Below are 25,609 nucleotides of genomic sequence, written 5' to 3'. Positions count from 1 at the left end.
TGTTTATGAGTTGAGGGTTTATTTCACTGGATTTTTAGTTGAGGGTTTTTTTTACGATTCATCTTTAGTTGAGGGGTTTTATCACTAAAAGTCATTAAATATTATTAAATTATTTATTATCATTTATACATTGTTTTAAGATTTATAAGCCTTTAAAACTAATTTATAAATTTTAATACATTAATATATTTGTATATTAATTTATACATCTTAAATTAATAATTTTTAAAACTATTTACAACTTATTATAACTTTGAAATATTAAATTATTTGATATTTGGCAATAGTGATATAAAAAAAATTGTGTGTTTATATCGTCATTGTCAAATATGAAATAATTTATAGTTTCTAAGTTATATTAAGTCTTAAGTAGTGTCGAGATAATTCATCCATGAAGTCAATCTTTCTATTTAGAGTATGACGCACTTTTTCCTATTTTCATGATTTTTGTCATCCGATTCATATTTCTCCCCCTCCAAAATAATGCATGATTATTTTTATTCTCATTGATTTCTGAATAACTACATTATATTTTTATTTTCTTGATCAATAATATATTTGAAACATAAAGTAATACAATAAATCAAGAACAATATAGGAAAATAGGAAAGTATAAGCCTGATGACGAAAATAATGAAAATAAGAAAAAAGTACGTCATACTCCAAATAGAAAGATTGACTTCATGGATGAATTATCCTCAACACTACTTAAGACTTAATATAACTTAGAAACTTTCAATTATTTGATATTTGAAAATGACGATATAAACACACAATTTTTTTATATCACTATTGCCAAATATCAAATAATTTAATATTTTGAAGTTATAATAAGTTGTAATAAGTTGTAAATCGTGTTGAAAATTATTAATTTAAGATGTATAAATTAATTTTATAATAGATTAATATATTAAAAATATAAATTAGTTTTAAAGGCTTACAAATCAATCTAAAACAATGTATAAATGGATAATAAATAACTTAAAAACCCTTTAATGACTTTTAGTGATAAAACCCCTCAACTATTTTTGAATCGTAAAAAAAACCCTCAACTAAGTTTTCAACATTATAAACCCTCAACTTATAAACCGTTAACATATGTCACCCTCCGTAACGGTTTTTTAGACGGAGGGTAATATATGTTAACAGAACTAAAGTTGAGGGTTTATTTCACATGATTTTTAGTTGAGGGTTTTTTTTTACGATTCATCTTTAGTTGAGGGGTTTAATTACTAAAAACCCTTTTTTTTATTTTTAAAATAACAGTAGCTCAATAAACTAATCAAAAATTGTTTTATTAAAAGAAAAACAAATCAAAATGTTGTTTTCATTTCTTATTTCGTTTGGTCCGTAATAATACTTTGCTTTTCAGACACTGGAAGGTCTACTTTTCTTAGCCTAGACTTCTCTCAGTTTCTGAGTGGCGCTGCCCTTTACCTAACCTAATACACTCATTCACTCACTATACAATAACAAACTCAAAACCAACACACGAGGACAAGCAGAAATTCGCAATCACAATATTATATGCAACTTAAAAGTGCTGATGGCTTCATATGCACTAACTACATATAACGTGTCTATATATTGATCTCAGCTCATACGCTTTACTTTCTTTCTTCTTTAGAGGACCCTTGCCCTTTATGGTTATGTAAATACTCCAGTATTTATATTCCATGTAGTAACATACATACAATCAGTGGCTCACATACTCTATGATCACATTTCTCTGGTTATGTATTTGAATAAACTTGGGTCTTTTTGTGTATGTGTTCCTTTAATATGAATTCAACTGTTATTTGTATACGTGATGGCCATTCAAGGTATAAATCACTTTTTCGATTTGTAGCATCATAATATATATGACTCTTACATCCATGAGTGGTTTAGAGATGCATAGTAGAAAGGCTTGCAAGTCTGTCTGACTAGTGACTACCACTAGTAAGTCACCTTTGATATTTTGTTGTATAACTCATTTAAAGACAAAACCAAATTTAAAACTAACCTAGAGGTAGAAGTCAAATCGTGTTTAACATCTAATAGATAATAGTATGAAACAAAGTTATTTTTTTTTTTTTTTTTTTTTTTTTTTGGTCAACGAAACAAAGTTATTTTGTCGTTAAAAGAACAAGACTGCGACGTGATGACTGTTCGGAAGATATAGCAAGATCAATATGCACTAATCAGTTTGGCCTATTTGCTGGTGCCACATATATAGACATGCCTTTGTGAACGTTAAGTCTCCTCACTTTTCATTCTTTACATTATGGAGCAAATCCACTCACACATGCACGCACATATTTTTTTTATCTGTTTTCTTTCGTGAATTATAAACTAGTTTTACGAAACTATTTGCAGACTTTATATGATATCTAAAGCTCAAAAGTGATGTTGGAGAGTGAGTTACTCGACCATATATCTTCATTTCATTTACCCTTTATAACTAACTATGAGGCCTTGCTTTTTATTTTTGCTTCAAGCATTCAAAGTTTGAGGACTGCTTCTGGTTCTTCAATACATAAACATATGTTCATAGATAGTTCCACCAAGTTCGCAACATATATAACAGTTGGGAAGTAAAGAGAATATATATCAGAAAAGAGAAATGATTGTTGAAGTGGACTTGTTAATGTTTTTTCTTGGCAGCAAACGGAAGTGGACCAACAAACTTCGAAGTCGCATTTTATCATGATGATGTTCTCTTCTGCTCCACATCTTATTGTTCCCTTTTGTACTGTTTCTCCACAACGTTTTCAACTTATAGTCTTATAGACCTATCCTCTCTCTATATATTTTCTCTTAGTTTTAGAAAACGACTGGTCCATTTTCTTAGATCAAATTCTAAGTAACATGATTGAAGCAACCAATTTTTCAACAACCAGCATGATCCTACATTCGTCGAGAAACATGATAACAAAGAAACTTGCGTGCTTTCTCTAGAATTTGTACACAAACAACGACATAGACTATTAGACTTTAAGCAAAAAAAAACGACATAAATGATAAGTGAAAAACTAAACTCTTAGGCTCCGACTGGTGATCTTTTCGGGAACACGAAGAACAAATAGAAAAGGAACGTATAAGAATAAAATTGTAGGAATAAAAAGGAATGTTTATTCCTCTATATTTCTCTACAAAAAAGGGAACGAAGAGGAACAAGGAGGAAAAACTATTCCTTGTGAATGGTGATGTTTTTTGGAATGATAAGTAATTCAGTGTTCCCTTTCATTCCTTGGTCACCATTCAAAGCCTTAGATTATGTAGTAAAATTTTAAAGGGTTCATAAGTTCAATTTTTGATGAAAAGAGTATGTTCTTCTAGAGAATTTAATTTTAGTTTGAACCTTGCCATATTCTATAGACATCCAATAAATTTTTCTCAATTGATTTCCTTTAAGCTCCTTCCTACCTTGTTTCCGCTGACAAGATACCGTGGATCCTACATGTTCAAGATTTGATCAAAGTATCAGTGGAATTAAAAGTTTGTATTCATGTATTCAGACTCTAAAATCTCCCATCTCTTGCTCATTCCAAATATTTCAAGACCAACATTCGCTGTATTATTGGGCTTTGAGACAAATAGTGGTCAGAATTTTCCATATTAGCTCTGTTCTTTTCTTCGACGCTGCGATCAGCGGCCGCGTCAAAAAAATACAGCTAGGGCATAAACAAATTCTTTGGTGTTCCAATTAAAAGTAGTCGCAACGAACAATCGGAGGCATGGAAACGAGGTTGCCGCTGCCGCTGAGATTTTCCGCGTCGTATTTGCTGGGTTGAACTTGACGCTGCAACTGAATAAACAGATCCGTGTTGTTTTGTTTGTACAGCAACTGCCGTGGCCATGACTGTAATTTTGAGACGCTGCCGCCAATTCCGGCGTTTATAAAACGAACAGCACTATTATAACAAATTTGGGCCTTGAAAAAGTGGCGCAAAGCTAGTCTATGACAAAAGACACTAGCATATGCTAGATCGACCTATGACAAAAGCAGAATAGCCCACATCCTTGCAACGTTTCATCATTTCGGACCACGCAGGATATCAAGAATAACACCCACACCGTAACGATGTAAACACGACAAAGACATTGGCAAAAGCAAAAACCAGAAACAAAAAGTCTCAGATACCAAAAAGAGCCAGCCATGTGAATCACAATTACAGAAGTTAGTAGATATAAGAAAACAAAACAAAATTCAAATAAATAATATGCTAAGAGTCTCGATAAATCTCGTTACAATTCAATATAACAGCTCTTCCACAGTAACAACACGAAATTTAAAAAATATTCAAAAGCAAACATAATGATGATGATTATAATCAAACAAAAAACAAAACAAGTGTTCATTGTCTGATTCCGAAGTCAACTTAGCCATGAGTATTCAAAGCTTCCCAAACCAAGTTCTTAACCACAGGATTAGCCGCGTCTCTAGCCTGATAAGCAGCTTTCTTCAAAGTCCTAATAGTCCACACATTCGCCTCCCACCACGATAAACTCCTATACGGAAGGTTATGCTTCTTGCAAAGCTCCTGAACCACCGGAGCCACTTTCCGCAAATGGCAACGCGGCAGCCTCGGAAACAAATGGTGCTCGAGCTGAAACTGCAACCCACCGAAGAACCAATCCATATACGAACTACACGAGATATCCAACGTCCCCGCCGCCTGCTTCTCGAACCAGTCTCCCCCCGTGGGCGGGCCCACGTACACATCAGCAGCGAAATGGTTAAGCGTGAATTGAATATGCTGAAGCGCCGTAACACTGAAGCTAGTGAAGACGAAGAAGAATCTCTCCGGCCAAGTCGGTAAGCAGGAAACCAAGAGCGGGAACCAAGTCCAGAACACCAAGATTCCGGCGAAGTTTAGCGCGCGATCCGGAACCTCGCGCTTGGAGAAGAGGAGGAGGAGCGTTTGCACAAACAGGTTGATTCTCCCGAAGCACATGACCGGGTAGTAAGTGAAGTGCTGGTAACTGATCAAGAGCCTCGCCAAGGGATCGAAAGCGAGTTTCCTATCGTAGAACCGCGACGTCATGGAGTTGAAGAACTTGGCGGAGACTGCAAACACGGGGATGTGCTGCAGATCGGGATCGTAATCGAGGCTGTTACACGCGAGGTGATGCGCGTTGTGAGTCCATTTCCACCACGCGATCGAGATTCCCGTTAGGCAGTTACCGGAGAGGAGCTGAGCGAATCTGTTACACGATTCGTTCGTCATGATGACGTAATGTCCAGAGTCGTGGCCGATGTACGCGCTCTGGATCCATAACAGTCCGAGTATCGCGGCGGCGAGTTGATGAGCGAGGATCGAAGTACAGGCGAGAACGCCGTAGAGAACGGCGGCGAACATGGCGGCGACGAAGGATAAGGTGTAGAGAGTGACGTGGCCTTTGTTTTCGAAGAGGCCGAGTTTGCGAAACTCGGCGGCCATGCGGCGGTAATCGCGGGAGACCTCCGAGACTTGGAAGTCGCTGACGTGGTAGCCGGTGAAGAGGTTGTCGAGGTGGTGCCACGCGGTTCCGGGGTGGAAAGCGATGAACGCGTCGGTGACGTCTTGGCCGATGAGGTTGAGGATCACCGCGTCGCCTCCGGGGTGGGATTTGATCCAATCGGAGACGTTGTAGGCTTTGCCTTGGATCGCGATCCATAGATCTCCCGGTTTGTTGTGGTTTTTGAGATCTTCGTTGGTAATGTACTTTTTAACCGTCTCTTCCGCCATTGATGATGATTCGAAAGCTCGGGGGGATCTGAATCTAGTGGCGATTGGTTTCTCGTTTTCGAGATTCGGATTGGTACAAAAGGTTAGAGAGATTGGAGAGATACACTAACCTTTTTCTTTCACATAGTAATGGGATCTTGAATCTGAATTTGAATCGAATCCTTCTCACTCTGTGTTTTGATATATTTATGTTTTCAAATTAAACGAATATAGGGATCATATGATATAGGTGGCCAAGTGTGCCTACTTGAGTCGTTCTCACGTGCGAAGTCTCTTCTTTGTGATATAAAGAGGGACCATTTTTTAAATTATTGTTTGTTATGTTAAATAAAAAAAAAATGAGGGAACTTAGTGCTGTCCCTCGTAGTTATGAAATGCAAGATAGACACCATGTGTTTTAGCTTTAGATATTTTACGTTGCAGTCTATTATCATTCATTCATTGGTTGGTGTCCGTCAATTCTTACGTCAACATTAAAAAGAAATGGTATAGTATTGACCGAGAAAATACTTTCAGAAAATAGTGGTCAATTAATCAATTTGCTTTTACTGAAAACTGAGAGTTCTTAGCTTCACAAATTTATTTTATTAAATTAAATGAATATATTTAGCATAGATATTTTCTGATATGGAAAAGTAGTTTTAGAAAATCAAAATTAAAAAAAAAATGAATATGGGTTTGCCTTCAATAATAATAATAATAATAATTTCATAGTATGGCATAATCACTTTATGTTAAGAAAAGATTTCTTAGCGCACTTGCACCGTCCCTGTTGCTCAACTGCTATCCATGACTTGGTCTCATACACACAGCTGTGCTCTTTGAGATCTTTTTCTGAGTTATTCTTAACTCATGAAGATATGTTTCCCCTTATTGAGATCTGAAATAAATTGTATTTTATTTCATCAAAGCAATTATTATTTTTGTTCTCAAGCGTGGTACAGACAAAAAAAGTCAGATATACGTACCCTTTGATAATATTTAAATGCATGTCGACAAAATAAAATTTAAATATTGTAAATCAAATAGTAAATGGGAGGGAAATTCCTCAACCAGGAAATTAAAGAGAGACTTTTCATGTTAAGGAGGAGACTGGGCAAGCAAGAAAGCAAGCAAGCAGTGGGAAGATGATTATTCACTTTAAACAGACAGAATATTCAACTGATGTCACTTTTGTTTTAACTGAAATTCATATATATAAAATTTAGATTATAAAAGTTTGAAATTGGTACAAACTCTTACAATTTTTTGGGGTTAGGAAAAATATATTTGAAATGCCAACTATTCAGAAGAAGATATTAGGCTTGAAATTTAATTATGTTCAGTGAAATGGTAAGGGCATATAATTGGCATTGCAGATGTATATAATTAGACGGTCCATAATAATGTATTGGGCTTTAGTCTTGAAAGCCCATTAGTGATAACTGCTACTAAGAGTCTACTACGAGTGATCTGTTTCAAAACGTAACGAGGAATCTTCAAATTCCAAATCTCTTTCTTCTACGTTTCTCGGAAAATAAATTGTCAATTCGACTGGGCAAGGAAGAAGAACCTTCATGATTCCATCTTTCAAACCAGGAGTAATCTGCATTTGTCTATAAGGTTTTGAGGGTTTAGTAGCTGTAGAGGAGGTAGAGAGAAAGAGCAATGTGGAGTTCGATTGAGAATTTGAAGGAAAACTTGAACAAGATCGCGCTCGATGTGCACGAAGACTACTACGACGAAGATGAAGAGGCTCTTCACAGTTACGGTTCAGCTAATAATGTCGGTGGTCGGAGGAGTTCCAGGTCAGCTTCGAGGTATCAGATCTCCGATGGAATCGAATCGCCTGCTCATCACGAGGTATCGATCAAGCATCCGAATATCACTGGAATGGTACTCGAAGTCTGAGTCCTGAGCGAAATGTAGTTTGTGTAATGATAGGTTGCTTGTCTTAATGGTTTAGATTGAGAGGTATAAGGCAGAGATTAAGAAGCTTCAGGGGTCTGAATCAGATATTAAAGCTTTATCAGTTAATTACGCAGCTCTTTTAAGAGATAAAGAGGTAAGCTTTTGTTAGAATTTTTACTTCTTTCAAGCCACCTCTTTTCTCCTTACACCAAAGAGCCAATGGGTTATTACAGGATCAGATCTCCAGACTCAACCAGGAGAATGGCTCATTGAAACATAATCTGACCTCTACTAGTGCTGCCTTGAAAGAGGCTAGAACTAGTATTTCAAGGAATTCAAACAATAATGCTATCAAGGTATAAGACACATGATATGCTTGTTTCATCTCTTTGGTATCATGAAATGGAAAGCTCTTGTGTTAGAAATAGTTATTTTCTCAGCGTGTTAGTGGGATTTAGTTTGATGCAAAGCTTTTCTTTAGGTCGAACAAAGTTATGAAAGATTTCAGGAAGCTCGATTTCAGCGTTTCTAGTTAGAAAGTTATGTCAACATCATTATCTTGATAAGTATAGATGCTCTATTTGCGAACTTTTCTTAGGTTTGCAATTGTGCATTAAGGTCTTAAACTAATAGATTGGATTGTAATCTTCTCCAGGGAAACAACGATCAGTCACCCAACAGGCTTCAAAAATCTGTGTCACTTTCAAAAGGTCGAGGCCTTATGTCCAATGGAAAAGGGAAGGACACTGATTCAAAACTAAAGGAAAAGGTAACATCATCGTTCATTGTGGTGTTGAATTCGTTTGGTTTTTAAGATACATTCATCAGACTTTCCGAATCACGTTCTTTTTAGTAACATCTTGTAATGCATAAGAAGCAGTTTTTAGCAGTGGTGAAAGTGTCTTTTATTTATCTGCGATATTCTCTTTTGGTAAACACTAAATTCTAAGCGTTACTCTGGATGGCGTTTTAGGACCTTGCTGATATGCTAGAAGATAGAACAAAATCACTGGCAGCTGTTCAAGCTAAAGAACTTGCAAAAGAGCGTGAAAAATTCAGAGAATTGCAGCTTTCTCTGCAGGGTATATACTATTATTCGTTGCTTATTGCTTCTTTTCTATCTCTGATATCTAGTATTCTCACTCACCTTAATTCATCAGAGGAGCGGAAACGGAGTGAATCGTTCAAGGAGGAACTCGAGTCTCTGAGGTTAGATAAGAACAAAGTAAGTCTATAAGTTAGAAAAGACTGGCATTTTCTGTATTCATTTAGGAATAAATATCTCTTGCTTACAAGTTTGTGATTTTCTTTACTCCCATCTGTTTGCAGAGCTCGTTGGAGATTAGCAAAGTGCATAGTGAACTGGATGCAAAATTACTTGAAATCAAACACTTGCAGATAAAGTTGAATGATCAGGAGAGCCACGCTGTTGGAACTGCCATGGAACATCTAAAAGAAGTTAACAAAGCACTAGAGAAGGAAAACTACGAGCTCAAGGTTTGTCGTGTTCCATTCCATACTGTTGAATGATTTTGCAAGCAAAAAATTATCTTCTCCAAACTGTGTGTATGTCTACTTTGACTTTTGGAATCTGGACTGAATCTGATCCGTTTTCTTCATCACTTCATAGTTGAAACGAACAGAGCTAGAAGCTGCTTGGGAAGAAAGCAGGAGGCCCAACAGTAGCAAAGTCTTCCCAGACACTACAGAGGTTCTGACAAGATATCCTAGTAGTTTGAACAAGGTTCTTAATCCAGAAGACACTTTATTATACACACGTTTTGCATTGCGTTCATGAAATGTGGATCAAGTATCTATATTCCCTTATGCCTTTTCCATATTTAACTAGAAGGAATCTGAAACCTTTACTGGAAAAGAAGAAATGGAGCAGTCCCTGCAGAGACTGGAAACGGATTTGCAGGAAACAAAAATGGAAAGGGATAAAGCACGGCAAGAACTAAAACGACTCAAACAACACTTGCTCGAAAAGGTAGCTTCTGGATCATGTATTTGCAAATTATCTCTGTTTTCTAGCAACACTCCTAAAATCTGTTATGACTTCAATCTAAACAAAGTTTTATTGTATGTCTCTTGATATGTTTCATAGAAGATTATGAATATATGTTTTATTTTCCATAACTTTACAGGAAATGGAAGAGTCTGAGAAAATGGATGAAGACAGCCAGTTGATTGAAGAACTCCGCCAGACTAATGAATATCAAAGGTATCAGATGTCACAGTTGGAGAAAACTCTCAAGCAGGCAATGGCTAGTCAGGAGGATAACAGGCTGAGCAATGACAATCAAATCCGGAAGTTGAAGGAAACAATTGATGACTTGAATCAAAAACTAACAAATTGTTTGAGAACAATCGAGTCCAAGAATGTTGAACTTCTAAATCTTCAAACAGCTCTTGGCCAGTACTATGCTGAAACCGAAGCTAAGGTTGGTAGTACTATGAGGAAATTGAAAATCTTACTTCCTTACACTCAATCTATCGATGAGTTCTTATTCATTTTGTAGGAACATTTTGAACGAGAGCTTGCGGTGGCTAAAGATGAGTCGATGAAGCTTAATGCTCGTTTGAAAGTAAGCATGACTATCTTTTCCTTTGTTTCATGTGATCTGCCATATCCATATAGGTCTCATGCTATTCTGATGTTGCTTAAGGATGCAGATGAGCGATTGGAGTCATCTAATAAAGAAAAGGAAGACATCACATATAAGCTCTTGCAAGCCGAAAAGGTTGCGGTTGAATGGAAAAACAGAGTAAGCAAGGTTGAAGAAGACAATGCAAAAGTGCGCCGTGTTCTTGAGCAGAGCATGACGAGGCTAAATAGAATGTCAATGGAGTCGGATAATCTAGTTGATAGGTACACCAATTATCACATCATACAGATTTTTTCGATTCTCCAGTCAGAATTAGATGTTCTGATGCAGTGATTAAACACAAAATATTTTTGCAGGCGTATCGTAATCAAGTTACTGGTTACGTACTTCCAGAAGAACCATAGCAAAGAGGTAAAGATTGGAATTAATTCCATATTCTATTTTGTTTTCCAGACATTCACATTTAGTCAGTTGTTTCATTGCTTTTGCATAGGTGTTGGACCTCATGGTTAGGATGCTGGGATTCTCAGAGGAAGATAAAGAGCGGATTGGAGTGGCACAACAAGGAGGCGGTAAAGGTGTTGTAAGAGGCGTTTTGGGCTTTCCTGGTCGCTTCGTTGGTGGAATCTTGAGTGGGAAACCCGCAGGTTCACATGCCAATGCGGCTTCTGATAACCAGGTAAAAACCTCTCCATTACACAATAAAGCACTGATCCAAGTCATAGAATCAATACACAGAGCAAGTTTCACTAAGAGATATTGTTCTTTGGTTCTCTTACAGTCTTTTGCGGATTTATGGGTGGATTTCTTACTGAAAGACGCAGAAGAGCGAGAAAGAAGAGAAGCAGAAGAGGCAGCAGCAGCAGCAACCAAAGCTAAGCAAGATTCAGAGAAGACAAGACAAGACGCGGGTTTGTCTGATTCGGAGTGCTCCACGGTGCCTCTCAGATCATCGGACAGTAATTTACGTCTCTCGAGAGTACTTCCATAAGGTGGTAAATACTCATACTTACATCTTACATACGCTTGCATACACTTAAAATAGGACTTAAAATAGGTGTTTGAGTATCTGTGGAGTCTTGTGTTGTAATTATGATCTCATACCACAATTGTTTGTTTCTCTCAGTCCAATTTTGTTTAAGGGAAGTTATAAGCTGTTTTTTTCAGACTGTTTTTTTCATTTGCTGATGTATTGATATAAGGGAAAACTGCCAAAAAAATCCCCAACTTTCGAATATAAGCTAATAAAAGCTCCAACTCATTAGTGAACTATTTAAATCTCAAATTGTTTAACCTTTCTCATTTAAATCACAAACTTTGTTTGACCGAACTAATTTTAACACCTTAAAAGTCAACAGTTAAAAATATGTTAACACCGTTACCTAATAAATTATATCGTTTTCGCCTAATATAAACTCCCCTTAAATCCCCAATTGCCACACCTTAGAGCATCCACAATGGTGGCACCCATTGTGGAGTCCATAGGATTATTAAAGTATTAAAATTTTTTTTTTTTTTTTTTTGAATAGTTAAGGACTCTTGTTAAAAAAGTGTGTACAATGGTGATCCTTAAGTTAGAATCCTTAGGAAAAAAAATATTTTTTTTTGTGAAATATAAATAAACAAAAAATACATTAATTTAACAAAAAATACATTAATTAATACATTAATTAATTCATAACTTAACATCAAAATACAATAATTATACATTAAAACAATAATTAAACATAAAATACATTAATTAAACATAAAAACAAAAATTTTACATAAATATAGAATAATTATTAATCTTCATCACCAAATTTATTCCAAATATTTTGGATTAAATCATTCTTCAATCTTTCATGCGTTTGCCTATCACGAAGATCATTCCGAGTGGGAAAGATATTGTTCAGATTTGTTGGCATCTCGGTTTCCACCTCTGAACATCTGGAGGCGTCTCCTTCTTCAAATTCAGATATATCAATATGAGAGTATCCATCCCGTTCATCTTCGACTATCATATTGTGGAGTATGATACATGCTCTCATAATCTTCCCTATCTTTTCTTTGTTCAATGTTTTAACCGGATTTCTAACAATTGCAAATCGAGATTGCAAAACTCCAAAAGCCCGCTCCACATCTTTTCGGGTTGCTTCTTGAACTTTAGCAAATAACTCATGTTGAGGAGTTTGTGGGAGTGTGATAGATTGGATAAATGTCGACCATTTTGGATATATACCGTCTGTGAGGTAGTACGCCAACTTATACGTGTGTCCGTTGACCATGTACTTTACCCTCGGAGCTCGACCTTGTAAAAGGTCATCAAAAACAGGAGATCGATCGAGAACATTAATATCGTTTAAGGTACCTGGAGGACCAAAAAAGGCGTGCCATATCCAAAGATCGTGAGAAGCTACCGCCTCTAAGACAATTGTCGGTTTTCCCGATCCACGTGCATATTGTCCTTTCCAAGCGGTTGGGCAGTTTTTCCACTCCCAATGCATACAATCAATGCTCCCGACCATCCCAGGAAACCCTCGTTTCTCTCCAATATCTAATAGCCGTTGGAGATCCTCCGGTGTGGGTCGTCGTAGATACTCATTTCCGAATAATTGTATAATTCCGTCTGTGAAATTATGTAAACACGAAAGTGCAGTGGTCTCAGCAAGTCGGAGATATTCATCAACGGTGTCAGCCGCATTACCATAAGCAAGCAGTCGAATAGCAGCAGTACATTTTTGTAGTGCCGTAAGACTCCATCTCCCGGTCGCATCTCTTCTTTGCTGGAAGAATGGAAAGTACTCTTCTAGGCCATGAACAAGACGCAAGAATAAATTCTTATTCATGCGAAAACGGCGTCTGAAAATTGCAGTCGAGAATGTCGGATCTTCGCTGAAATAGTCATTCCATAACTGGTCTTGTCCTCCTTCGCGGTGTCGTTCAACATACTGACGTGTCCTTTGTGGTATGGTTTGGGTCTCCACTATGTCGTTGTATATTTCTTCCACGTATTCATCGCAAATTTCGTCCAATCTTGCATCGACTTCATCGGATGAAGATGATGACATTTCTAGAAAATAATTATCTTAAACAAATAAGATTGGATATAAATTTTTATTATAGGTTTAACCAAAATATTATTTTAAACAAATGGGCAATGTTACATAATCAAATTTCATTAAAGTTCATTATTGGTTTGGTTTGACTCGTAATCAAATTTGTGCAACCGGTTCAACATTGGTTTCATTGCTTTAGAACTCGTAATCAAATTTTTGCTACTGGTTCAACATTGGTTTCATTATTTCTATCAGTAAAAGTCTAGAACAAGAAAACATCAGCTTGATACAATTCTTAATAGTCACAAACTACATATGTTGAATTAAAGAACAAAAAACATCAGTTTGATAAGAACAGCTCCGAGTTTACACGTTTGATAAGAACATCAGACAATCATTCAAATACTAGAGGATACACGTTTTTTCCAAGTTTGAAAACAAATAGAGTAGATTACCTAAACTTCAGTGCAGTGGTAGATAAGAACAGCTCCGAGGAAAACAAAGAGAGTTGATTAATACAAACTCTCAGAAACAACTACAACACTACTACTTATACTAAAGGAAACAGAGTCATCCGTGACTCCTACAACACCCGTGGCTCCTGCAACACCCGTGACTCCTTCCCACAAGAGCTACAGACCAAATGCACCCGTGACTCCTTCCCACATGCGTGAACCTGTCAAAACAGAGTGACAAGAGTCCTTACTGGTGTTTAGCCAAGCACCAATAAGGATTTTATCCTCTGCTAGAGTCCATTTCCTCCTCTCAGGGTTAGAATTCACACCAGACTTAGCACCAACGTCGGTACCAGACAGCACAGGAGACGCAACAGGAACCTCGCTACCAGACACATCAGGACCTTGACTACCGAACCAAAAAGGTTCTGGTGAATCAAGGTCAACTGTATTTTGACTAAGGAGAAAGCTAGTAAAACTTTGTGAGTTATTAGCCATGGTTTCAATTGCTTCTCTGTGACACTCTACTAGCGACACAGAAGGCTTATTAATAAGCCTTCTATCACTTAACTAATTAAAAGCAATCACACCACAGCAGTTGAGTTTCATTAACTATTCTACTAAGTCGAGAGAGATCGCCTGTAAATCGCCTTTCTCTCCTTTACTTTTTTTTTTTTCGGTTTCGATGGAAAATGAATTTTTTTTTTGACCCCACCCAAACGCATAGCCCACGCACCCACTCAGAAGAAGCCACGTCTCTAAGGATTCGATCCGTCTAAACCCTCGCGACGGCCCAGTCCTTCCTCCATTAAGCATAAATATTATTTTTTTAATACCCTAAACCAACGGATTTGGGCTAAGGATTGATCAAAATCCACGGTTGCGGGTGCTCTTATTCTCCGAAATTCCTAAACGAAAACTACAATCTTTCTACTCAGTTATGTTGGCGATATGAAATTTTCCTGGAAACTAAAACCGAAGATACTACTTGAATTGGTTTATGCGTCGGTGCTATTATTTAGTGAAGATGACTTTGGCGTCGACACAAGTGATTCTAAGTCCAAACTCTCCGACAGAGGTATTAAACAACCATCAGGGCTTGCGTCCAGAAACTTGAAAGATGCAGTTTCGTTGTTTGTTTAGGTTGTGCTGTCGGCTTCTCTCGGCTTGTGGTTGAGACGAAAATAATGTATCAGGAGTTCGAAGCTTCTGATAGAAGTCACACGCGTAAACTGGATTAGGGTTTAGAATTTCTTGTTGAAGGGGGAAAGAGTAGAGAGGTCAGCATCAACACATCAGGACTAAACAAAAACAACATATTAGATGCAAGTTATGCAACTGATGCTAAGTTCTATTGATTGGAAAGTGTGGCTAAAAGTGTGGAGAAATCAAGAAGATCAAGACGCAGTACAGGTCGATGCCATTCTTTACAAGTCTTGCGGATATGAATAATCTAATGGTTTTTATTTAGTTATCATCTATACATATAGTGTTGACCACCTATACATATAGTCCATCAATTCAACGTGCTATTTGGATATAATAACTTGGTAGGAGTACTTGGTATCCTTTATATATTTCAGTTTTTTAGGTTGAGGATGGTATCCTTTATATATTTCAGTTTTTTAGGTTGAGGAAAAGAATCTTTCTGCTTAATGTATTTTTGTCGCAAGAGCTGAAATATATATATATATATATATATATATATATAGCTCAAGCTTATCTGTGATATGAATATCGAAGCAAAGGGAATCGTTTATCTTCAAGTTTAACATTTCATTACATACTAAAAGAAATTGGTAAAAATGACAAGAACTACAGAGACGACAGAAATATATTGAAGAGTTTCTAATGATCATGCCATTGACTGTAAACAGAGCTCCACTCATTGATCATGCCATTGAGGGGAGTTTATGTTAGGCAAAAACGACATAGTTTTATTAGGTAACGGTGTTAACATGTTTATAACTGTTGACTTTTGAGGTGTTTGTATTGGCTCGGTCAAATAAAGTTTATGATTTAAATGGAAAAGTTTAAACAATTTGAGATTTAAATAGTTCACTAATGAGTTGGAGCTTTTATTGGCTTAGATTTGAAAGTTTGAGGTTTTTTTGGCAGTTTTCCCATTGATATAATGAAAGAACCTTCTTTTAACTTTTTATTTGGTGTAAGAACTAAGAAGTAAACATTTTTATCGCTACTAGATTTTTTAATCGCGCTACGCGCGGATAAGATATTATATGTATTTTTTTAATTTTAAAAAATAATGTATAATATTGTATTACATTATTTAAAAAATATAAAATAAGACTACATAACATAAATATATTTTATAAATTTTCTTTGTGAAAACCATTATGTTATTTGATTGTTGTACATGATTCACATATTTGCATAGATATTTGTGATAGATGAATAACTATATTTTTATTATCAGTAAATAATATATATTTATTATATAGTATAAAAAATGAAATTATTTATTTTTTAAACAAAGTTGTCTCATGTTGGAGATTCAGTTATAGACATATAATATTCGAAATAGACATTTTTACAGTTATTAATCTTCTTAACAGTCAAGAAACAAATCTGAACATCAAAACAATATCTCATACGATCTCTTTGTGGAATAACTGCTCAGAAGAAATTGAATTTAGGCATAAAAAAAGACTGAAAATAATGTGCAGATGTGTTATCTAAGTCAGCTTTACAAAGTATTACTATTCATAATTCATATATCATTTAAGTCCATCATTTCTTAAACATCTTGAAATAACTGATGCTAATTAATAATAAACTTTTGGCTAAAAAAAAATCAAATTTGTCTAATTATCGCTTAAATATTTTATTAATATTGTCTAAGAAGCTTTCAATTGATATAATAGTTTAATTTTTATTTGTTTTTTCGTTAATTTTAGAGTTTTTTGTATTTAAGATTTTTTTCCATATTAAGCTTATATTTCTTTCACATAATATATATATGTCATAAAAATTACCATTAAATCAGTTTTACTTATTTATTATTTTGTTTTTAATGAAAATACACTTTTTAAATAATTTAATTTAAAATAAAATTATATATTAATTTGTTATATTCTAACAATTTGATTGATTTAATTAATTTGTTTTGGTGGATAACTTAAAAGTTTTCATATGAATCGGGGAAAGCAAGCTTATGTTGTTATATTATATTTATTTGTGTATATAGAATCTATATATAATGCTAGTGTAATAAAGAAAGAACATTATTTTCTTGTAACTTCAAAAAGATACATTCTTACAATTTGAAATTAATCAAAATTTAATAAAATCATAATTAAATAAATCTAATTGTTTTTTTCTATCTTCTTTAGTTGGATTCTCATGAAAAGAAATCGATAGGTTAAATAAATATTTCAAAATTTGTTGTGTTATTGTTTTGTCTATAAATTACAAAATTTATTGAATTGATATATTTAAAAATCGCATCCTTAAATAATATTTTATTAAGACATTAGAGAATTATGTTTTGAGTTGTTTTGTCAAAATTGTACAAAAAACTATGTTTTTTTTCATATTTGTCACGAAAATTTATATGTTAAACTTACTTTTACAAAAATTTTAACTTTTTCATGAAAACAAAAATCTATGTCTTTTCATATTTGTCAATGTTCTCACACTTTCAAAGAATATATTATCTTAGTCACTTAATTATTTTTTTTTACAAAACAAATTATCGGAGTCTTGAAAATTGAATCCATATTATTGTAAATGTACATAAGAGTGTGATTACATATTTAGTGATTCTTGTATATGTGTCCAAGAAAGTTTCAATGGCTTAGTAGTATTTGCCCTATATTTATGTCATACTAACCCGGGTTCGATCCTCTACTTTGCATTGTTTTTTTATTTTTTACAAAAAAATAAATGATATGACGTAGCAACTTCGAGCTCTCTGATTGGACGATTTTTTGTGCCTATGTGAACACTCTAAAAGGAGCTTATATCCTCCTTTTAGTATAGTATAGATCATCTCATCGTTCACATCAAATAACCCCAAAAATGAAAAAAAGGCTCTCGCAAAATGAGAGTAATGAACACAGGTAAAAGCAGAGTAACAGTTTCTTCTCGAGTCTTGTGTAAAAATATAAAGAAACAGAAATGCCCCAAGACACAAAAGCAAAACGTCAAAGGGGATATAGAGAGGTTGCTTCATTATAAAGTCTCTAACCCAACTTTGCTTTTAGGGAAGCAAGAGGGATCTTAGAAAGAACTTTCTCATCGAAAACCATGTAATGTTTCTTCAGCTCCTTCAACGTCTTCTCTGCCACTGGATCCACCTTGTCCTCATGTTTCTCATACAGCATCGGTACTGTATGCAGCACCACAAAACCTATATTTTTTCCCCACATAATTTAGATTCAACAATCAGAAGACAAAAAGCTTTATGCAACTTTAAAACTTGTTATTGGTACACTTACAGATGTAGACAAGAGTCAAGAAGTTGAACCAGTTGCCCACAACCGAGATTATCCACAGCCCAACCACAACCTGAGAGATTAACATCCAATGCACATTGAACACAAATAAATACAAGTTTTTCACAAGATAACCATATAATAGGAAACCAGGACGTCTTACAATCACGAAAGATTCATGGGTAGGTTGCAATAGGTCTTAACTTATAGACATACATATATCAATATCAACGAACCAAGCATAAACATACCATCAGAAACTTCTTCAAGTCCCTTCCTAACGCAATGCTCCTTAGGATAACAAAGGCCTGGTTCAGCTCGTTTCTCAATGCAGAAGCAATCAGAAGGAAATGTTCCTCTTTAACTTGGATCTCAGGAATTTTAGGTGGAGACCTGGAAACAAAAGAGTTTTTGAACATTGTAAACAAAGCAAAGAAATAAACATTACAAGTTCTTACTTGTAACAGGATTAAGTCAGCAAAAAAAGAAGAAGCTTACTTTTTCATGAAGGCATGAGCATTAGACCATAAGAACATGGCAGCGAGGGAGAATATCAAAATGTGACACACAAGACTCAGGAAATGATACTCAACCAACTCGAACAGAACCCAAATGGCAGTAGCTACACCAAGAACAGCGGCTGAGAGCTTTTTATCCCTCCACAAGAACACATCGGCGGCTGCACAGAGACAAGTTCAAAATCAAAACCCAATAAGAAAAGTCAAAATCTTTTATCATACGACATGGATGGATTGAAATAAAAGCAAAACAACGATCTCAGACTCTACCATCCTAATAAAAACCAAAACTTTTAATACACAGACCAGATCCTATTAATCATTCATTCACATGATAAACAGTTTCGATGCATATAACTTGTCTTATTACAAAGCACATTGTGTCGGTTCCGACAACGCAAACTCGTGTCTGAGATTAAAAGAGGGAGATTTAGAAAGAGAACGTACGCAAGCCACCACCGAGAACCTTGTGAACAGGCTTCTCCCTCCCAAACAAACGGTATATCTTCGCCTTCAAAGCCGACGGAGACTCCGGCTTCTCGTGGTCAGAGTCCGACGACGACGACGAATCGTGATGATCGTGGATCTTCTCAGCTATCTTCTCCATCAGAGACTCTTCCGTGTGCACAGGTTTCTCCGATTCTTCCGCCATTTTCGATCCAACGTAAAGAGAGAGGTGAGAAACTGAGAATAGGTTTATTGAGGCATATATATATGTACGAGCCTTAGGTTCGGTGTACCCGGACCACGAAGTTACGTTTAACGGCGTTAATCTTCGAATAAGGAAAAAAATAAAACAGACGTTTAAGTTTAGTGCCTCGAACGTGGTGGCAACCCAATGCTAGTTAGTGCCTTGGTGCGACTTTTATTACCTTTCATTAAAGTAACCGACACGGTCTGAATCGATTCTGTACACGTGTCAACAGATGGATCACTGAATCTGAACATCAACGGCTCACTCATTTTCTGACTAAACCGTCGTCGTTTCTATAATTTCGGACCAATTAAATTTTAAAAAAGAACCTCCGTTGCCGGGACTCGAACCCGGGTCTCTCGGGTGAGAGCCGAGTATCCTGACCAGCTAGACTACAACGGATTTTGTTTACTCCGTGTAACTTGTCTCAATTTAGTTCTCGCTTCTGTCCTCTTGTAAGTGCAAAACCTCTTCATGGACATTAATAGGGGTGGGCGTTCGGGTACCCGTTCGGGTTCGGATCGGGTATTTCGGATTTTCGGGTATTTTGGTATAGAGGTCTAGAACCCGTTCGGATATTTCTGTACTTCGGGTCGGGTTCGGGTATTTTTAGTTCGGATTCGGTTATTTCGGATCGGGTTCGGATATTTAGATTTTGAAAAAAAAATTAAAATTTTCATTTCTTAAGTTTGTTGTATTTAAAAATATAACTTTCAGTTAACTAATTTTTTATTTTTAATAGATTGAATGGTTAATAGATTTGGACATAACATTTTAAAACTAAAAAGACATTAATTTAGTTATTTTTTTTTTAATTTTGGATGTAACTTTTTGTTAATTTTTTAAATAAAAAACTTGACATGCATTTTAAGTGAGTAGCAAATCATTTTTTCGTAATTGTATGTATATCATATGAACTTAAAGTATGTGTAGTATCAATATAAATATTTTATATAAAATTAGAGATATAAACTAGAAATATAAGGTTAATTATACATATATTCGGTTATCTTCGGATATCCATTCGGGTTCGGGTATTATCCGTTCGGGTTCGGGTATCCAATCTCTCCTTATTCAATACCCGTTCGGGTATTTTGCAACTTCGGTTCGGATTTCGGTTCGGGTTTTTCGGATCGGGTTCGGGTGCCACTTCGGATATCGGGTAAAGTGCCCACCCCTAGACATTAACAGGAAGGTAAAGTGAGTCCAAAAATTCAAAAGACTTTCTTATTCATTAATCTTTCTTTCTTTACTCAATCCTCAAATAGAGTACAAAGAAGAAAACAAACATGTCACAAAGCAGAAGATCATCAAAAGAGAGGCTTTTTCCCATTGATCATTCCCAACAAATGATCAAGAATCTGTCTTCCAGCATCACGAAGACCCGAGTGCATAAACTCATTCGTTACCCAAAGCCTTATACTCGAAATTTGAGAAGCTGTTTCCATCACTAGCTTGAAGTTTACATACATATCTTCATAGTATACCGCCGCAGCAACAGGCACCTACATAAAAGAAAATCATGTGAAAAACAAGAGGAAACTGTTTGATCCATAAGAAACAAATTATGAAGACTCTTGAAACAGACCTTGTTGGTTTTTAATGTAGCAGGATCGTATAATGGAGGCCAGTCCTCTTTCTTCGCCAAGAGATCTGCGGCAGCTTTGAATGGTTTCAGGGCATGAATCTCATCAAACATCCATGGAAATATCATCTGCAGAAAAATCAATCCAGATTCTTATTTAGCTAGGCAATGTGAGTGAGTGAGTGCCGAGAATTTAATAAAACTATTACAAACTAGTCACCTCTCCAGTGAAGAGTACATTTTGGCCTTCTTTGGCTGCTCTCACTGCATCGAATTTGCACTCAACTTTTTCTCGTAATTTATGAGCAGACCATCTTGAGGAAGCACCCTGACAAACTTTCCAATTAATGAACTTTCAAAGGAACTGAGTAAAACAGGAAAGAAGATGGGTGATTGAGGAAACTATACCTCGCAGTATATAGCCTCGTGGAGAAGAGCATAGAGTGGGTTTGTATCAAAAGAATGCCAAGTCTCGAACTGCAAAACAGATCCTCCAAGCATATAATCAGACTCTATTGATTCCACCGCAAAACAGATAATACTCTGAGAATAACAGCAATTCTCTTACAGCGTTTAAGAAGAAGTGACTAATACGCTTTGGTGATCCAGGAACTAAAATAGGATCCCATACTCTCTCCAACCTATGATCAATTAACAAGGCAAGGTTTAACACAGAACAAAGTGAGATCATTGATGAAAAAAGCTGAACTCTTACATGTAATGCAGGCGCTCAAAACCAGTACTTGATCCTAAACCAGAAAGACCAAGAGTTTGAAGACCATGAGGAGTGAGGATGCCTCCTGATGGAAGAGGTACCTAAAGACAAAGAATTCAAACACAAGTAATTAAACTAAAACTAAACTGGTCAGTGAAATTGGAGGAATGTTTTGACTCCTTCCTCACCCCTCCGCCTTCAGATTCAGCCAAGTAAATTACAAGTTCACGAACAATCTTAACGTCTTCAGGGAACCTCTTGTAGTACTTCTCGTTCTGACGAACAACTTGCTCAAAACCAGCGTCATACACATCATCCGCTGTGCATGCTTTACCAATCGGTGGGATTCCTCCGGTTATCAGCACTTGTTTAAGTCCTTGAGGCGCAAAGCTCAGATAAGTCAACGCACAGAAGCCACCAAAACTCTGCAGAAACACCAAATCCACATGAACAACAAAATCAAATCACAAGAGCGTGTAATATACACAACTCATTATTACCTGACCCAAAATAGTCCAAGGATCAGCGTTAGGAACAAGACGAACTCTAATAAACTCAGCATCATTGACTATATTATCAGCTCGAAAGTGAGCCAAGTAATCAGCTAAATCACTAGCTGATTTGAACTGAAGCATAGAGGAAGACGTCAAAGGAGTTGACAAGCCTGTTCCTCTCTGCACAAGACCAAACACACAAACAACTAAGACTACAAGTCTCCAAAAGTCAGAGAAGAGTAATAAAAGTATGGTACTTGATCGAGTAAGATGACACGAAACTCCTCACAAGCTCGTTGTATCCATCCACCAGCTTCACTAGGTCTTGGACCTTCGAATCCAGGACCGCCTTGTAAGTACAATAGATACGGCAACGCCTGCTCCTCTTTGCCAACTAACACAAAAAGAGAAAACATTTCAATCTCACATCATTGAAAAGGTTTGATCTTTAAAAGCTTTACCGGCGACGATTTCTCGAGCGAAGACGGAGATTCTGGGAGAAGGTTTGGAGTAATCGAGAGGGACTGAGAAGCGATGGTTACGCAACCGGAGCTCCGGCACGGAAAACCACTTCTCTGTTACGTGCTCCGGCGTGGAGGCGGATCCTGATCCAGCCATGGAAGTGATTACTCGAAGAGATCTCCGGAGACGGTAGAAGTTGATTACACCAAAGGATTTTGATGGAGAGAGTATGAAAGGAGTCAACTTTGGAATCGTTATCCTCCTCCTAGGAATCGGAGTCAGCAGCGTGTGAATGGCCAACATCTTCTTTTTTTTATTTATTTGCTTTTCTGGTAAAAAGAAATGATTTTTATCCAAAAAGGTCTTTCAACTTTTAGGCTCCGAATGAAAACTGCGGATTGAGCGGTGCGGGACAAGCGGTTCAACTGCAGTGCGGTTTTAACAGTTATAAAAACGTATAGATATATGGTATATGTAGAAATTTTTATTACTGTTAACTGCGGTGCGGGGCGGAGCGGTTCGTAACATTCGAAACCTTAATTTAGTTTGGGTTCAGTAGCATTAGAGACATCATTGAGGAATGTAGCACGTAAAAACATGAAGGTGAGCTAAACTGAAGATGATCATATCAATACGAGGAAAGCTTTGATTTTGATATTAGAGTAACCTTGTTATTGACTTCATGGTGAATATGATATTTTTCTATTTTGATGTAAATGTTAAGATTTATACCATTTTCTTCTGAAAAATATTGTTTTAAAATTAGAATATATATTTATACGTGAACGGTTGAATTCACAAAAGAACTAAAAAAAATACATCAAATTTGGACTACTAATAGAACCAAATTACAATTCAAAGAGAGAACTGGAATCTGATTGCGGGTCGTGACGATTGTAACGAGAGTAAACGGTCTCTGATGTGATAATCGATAAGACTTGCAGAGAATGTTCGGTGTGGAAGATACTATAACGAGCATTACAATCTCACAGCCCACAAAGTAAGTTCCATTGGTTTTCTTCCAGTCGAGTTGAAAATAGAGTAATTAAAGTACTGAGCAGTCATCTCACACATGCCAAGAGTAATAACAAATATGTTAGTGAATCTGACTTGTACCTCCTATATCCTTCACCAACATGAGAAACCAAGTTAGCCCGAGCAAGAGATAACATAGCGACATGAAGCCAAAAAATTCTTTAAAAGGAGCCACTTTTCCCCGTAAATAACCATAGAGTTCTTCCAAACTATTCTTTCTCCGATAATAGCAATACTAGTTCAACACTTTTAAATGCCTTAATTTTTTTAAACAACATATTTTTATTTTATTATATATATATAATATAAATTTATAAACTAATTCAACTCCATTAATATTTATTAAAGATAATTTTATGAACTTAATTGTTTAGCAATATTTGTTAATATTATGACCAATATTTGACTATAATCAATCACAATTTACTAAAATCACAGTTTGATATGAAATTTCACATTTAAAAATAATACTTTACTTATAGTTTATACAATTTTTACTTATGTTTAATGTATTTTTTACTTATATTTTATATAATTTATTAAAGTTTATATATAAACATAATTTGTATTTATTTGATAATAATACATTCGTAAAACCATTAGTATTGTTTACTTTTATTAATAAACCAACTTAGATTGCAAGAACCAGAATGGACAAGCTCTCGGGTGCAACAAATAACTGGATCAAGATCTGTGGTAGACCCAATTCGATCACGGTCTTTCCCCTCAAGTATAATTGCTTCAACCAAAACTGTGGCTGACTGCATTACATTCTGCTTCCCAACAGATTCAGCGTCCTCACGAACGTCACGTCGTCACACCTAAAGGAAGACAACATCAGGTATAGTGTTATATACAATGGAGCTATGATGCATGATGATGTTTTGTTACTTGCTCACTCGTCAAGCAAACATGTGAATGCTAAGCATCGTCTAGATATCATATATATTGAGAAGAAAAAGTAACCAAACGAGGAAAACACATATACAATTGAATAACTCCGTCTGCAAGCAGTACTATACCAAATGCACAAACTTAGAACTCCATAAACATGTATAGCAAGAAAAGGTGTTAGAAGCATAAAGGCATTCGCTTCCGCCTTGGAAGTAGCGACCATTTAGTTCCGAAGTGAAGCTTTGGTTCTTGTACTCGTGAATGGAAGCTTCTGCCGAGATGATCACGATGAAAAAGGCAATCCTCACCATCCAAGTACAATTCATTCTCCATTGTCCTGAGATTCTCAGAAATATGAGTAAGCGAGTGAAGAATTCAGACAATGACCAACCAACAACGTATAGCGAGTGAGACAAATATTTGACTTCAATCATGAGACTAGTCACAATGGGCTTGTTGAAAGTTTTTTTCAACGGTTGAATAGTCACAATGAACCTGTTGAATAAGTGAAGAAAGTGACGTGGATTCAATTTTGTTGATTACATTCAACAGGTTGAAAAACAAAATTTGGACAGCCACCAGATTAGTTTGGGTCATTCTCATCTACACAAAGATGAGGGAAGTTGTCGATATTAATTTTTTTTTGGTTTTAAAAACAATAAATCTGATTGGTGCAAGTGTCAGCAAACTATTAACTGTTTAGATTGCATAAATTTTTTATCTCATCAAAATGTTTGAGATCAATTATTTTATATTAAATAATATTTTTTTACAAAAAAAAATATCAAAATTCATAACTTTTCCTATTCTATAAATAGAGACTTGGTTTATTAGATTTCGACATAGAAAAACAAAATCTGTTTTGACTATAATATTACTATTATTCTATTTTGTGTCAAAAATAAGTCAAAACAATAACCCTTTCGCAAAACTCCACAAATTATCCTTCCAACTACTAAAATCCTAACAATTACCAATTTCGAAATCATTTTTTATTGTGTGTATTTGAAATTTCGTAATGTAATTTGTTTTAATAATATTTATTTAAG

The 25,609-nt window shown here is 35.7% G+C and overlaps 5 protein-coding genes and 1 non-coding gene across 8 annotated transcripts; 1 reads left to right on the top strand and 5 right to left on the bottom strand.

The window, feature by feature from the left end:
* Nucleotides 1–4,173: 4,173 nt before the first annotated feature.
* LOC106353274 (delta(8)-fatty-acid desaturase 1) lies at nucleotides 4,174–5,920 on the bottom strand. The gene has a single exon (XM_013792994.3). It carries the CDS (start codon nucleotides 5,712–5,714, stop codon nucleotides 4,365–4,367), a length of 1,350 nt encoding a protein of 449 aa, XP_013648448.2. The 5' UTR covers nucleotides 5,715–5,920; the 3' UTR covers nucleotides 4,174–4,364.
* A 1,271-nt stretch (nucleotides 5,921–7,191) lies between these two features.
* LOC125576225 (golgin candidate 3-like) lies at nucleotides 7,192–11,416 on the top strand. Of its 3 annotated transcripts, XM_048735680.1 has the most exons (16): nucleotides 7,192–7,556; nucleotides 7,660–7,758; nucleotides 7,838–7,960; nucleotides 8,260–8,373; nucleotides 8,578–8,686; nucleotides 8,765–8,829; nucleotides 8,934–9,101; nucleotides 9,235–9,348; nucleotides 9,454–9,594; nucleotides 9,752–10,048; nucleotides 10,127–10,192; nucleotides 10,274–10,476; nucleotides 10,570–10,624; nucleotides 10,707–10,892; nucleotides 10,995–11,185; nucleotides 11,261–11,416. In XM_048735680.1, exons 1-16 carry the CDS (start codon nucleotides 7,362–7,364, stop codon nucleotides 11,268–11,270), a joined length of 2,136 nt encoding a protein of 711 aa, XP_048591637.1. In that variant the 5' UTR covers nucleotides 7,192–7,361; the 3' UTR covers nucleotides 11,271–11,416. The 3 variants fall into 3 exon arrangements, with proteins under 3 accessions (XP_048591637.1, XP_048591636.1, XP_048591635.1); XM_048735679.1 differs by lacking the exon at nucleotides 11,261–11,416 and having other exon boundaries at nucleotides 9,457–9,594; nucleotides 10,995–11,239; XM_048735678.1 differs by lacking the exon at nucleotides 11,261–11,416 and having other exon boundaries at nucleotides 10,995–11,239.
* Nucleotides 11,417–12,104: 688 nt separating this feature from the next.
* Nucleotides 12,105–13,263, bottom strand: LOC125576165. Its single transcript, XM_048735570.1, has 3 exons — nucleotides 12,702–13,263; nucleotides 12,292–12,563; nucleotides 12,105–12,209 (listed from the first exon to the last, which is right to left on the bottom strand). The coding sequence occupies exons 1-3, from the start codon at nucleotides 13,261–13,263 to the stop codon at nucleotides 12,105–12,107; spliced, it is 939 nt and encodes a 312-aa protein (XP_048591527.1).
* A 4,473-nt stretch (nucleotides 13,264–17,736) lies between these two features.
* On the bottom strand, nucleotides 17,737–19,513 carry LOC106353273 (reticulon-like protein B6). The gene is made up of 5 exons (XM_013792993.3): nucleotides 19,129–19,513; nucleotides 18,662–18,842; nucleotides 18,415–18,556; nucleotides 18,167–18,236; nucleotides 17,737–18,078 (listed from the first exon to the last, which is right to left on the bottom strand). The coding sequence occupies exons 1-5, from the start codon at nucleotides 19,331–19,333 to the stop codon at nucleotides 17,912–17,914; spliced, it is 765 nt and encodes a 254-aa protein (XP_013648447.1). The 5' UTR covers nucleotides 19,334–19,513; the 3' UTR covers nucleotides 17,737–17,911.
* A 191-nt stretch (nucleotides 19,514–19,704) lies between these two features.
* Nucleotides 19,705–19,777, bottom strand: TRNAE-CUC. The gene has a single exon. It is a non-coding gene; the product is annotated as a tRNA-Glu (tRNA).
* Nucleotides 19,778–20,586: 809 nt separating this feature from the next.
* On the bottom strand, nucleotides 20,587–22,949 carry LOC106353272 (proline iminopeptidase-like). The gene is made up of 10 exons (XM_013792992.3): nucleotides 22,631–22,949; nucleotides 22,427–22,563; nucleotides 22,176–22,349; nucleotides 21,864–22,100; nucleotides 21,676–21,776; nucleotides 21,529–21,601; nucleotides 21,369–21,437; nucleotides 21,181–21,288; nucleotides 20,964–21,089; nucleotides 20,587–20,880 (listed from the first exon to the last, which is right to left on the bottom strand). The coding sequence occupies exons 1-10, from the start codon at nucleotides 22,932–22,934 to the stop codon at nucleotides 20,686–20,688; spliced, it is 1,524 nt and encodes a 507-aa protein (XP_013648446.2). The 5' UTR covers nucleotides 22,935–22,949; the 3' UTR covers nucleotides 20,587–20,685.
* Between the last annotated feature and the right edge of the window lie 2,660 nt (nucleotides 22,950–25,609).

Source organism: Brassica napus, chromosome A7 (assembly GCF_020379485.1).
Source record: "Brassica napus cultivar Da-Ae chromosome A7, Da-Ae, whole genome shotgun sequence".
NCBI classification, from domain to species: Eukaryota; Viridiplantae; Streptophyta; class Magnoliopsida; order Brassicales; family Brassicaceae; genus Brassica; species Brassica napus.
The sequence above is the reverse complement of the archived record's forward strand: the minus strand, read 5'-3'. Positions and strand labels throughout refer to the sequence as shown.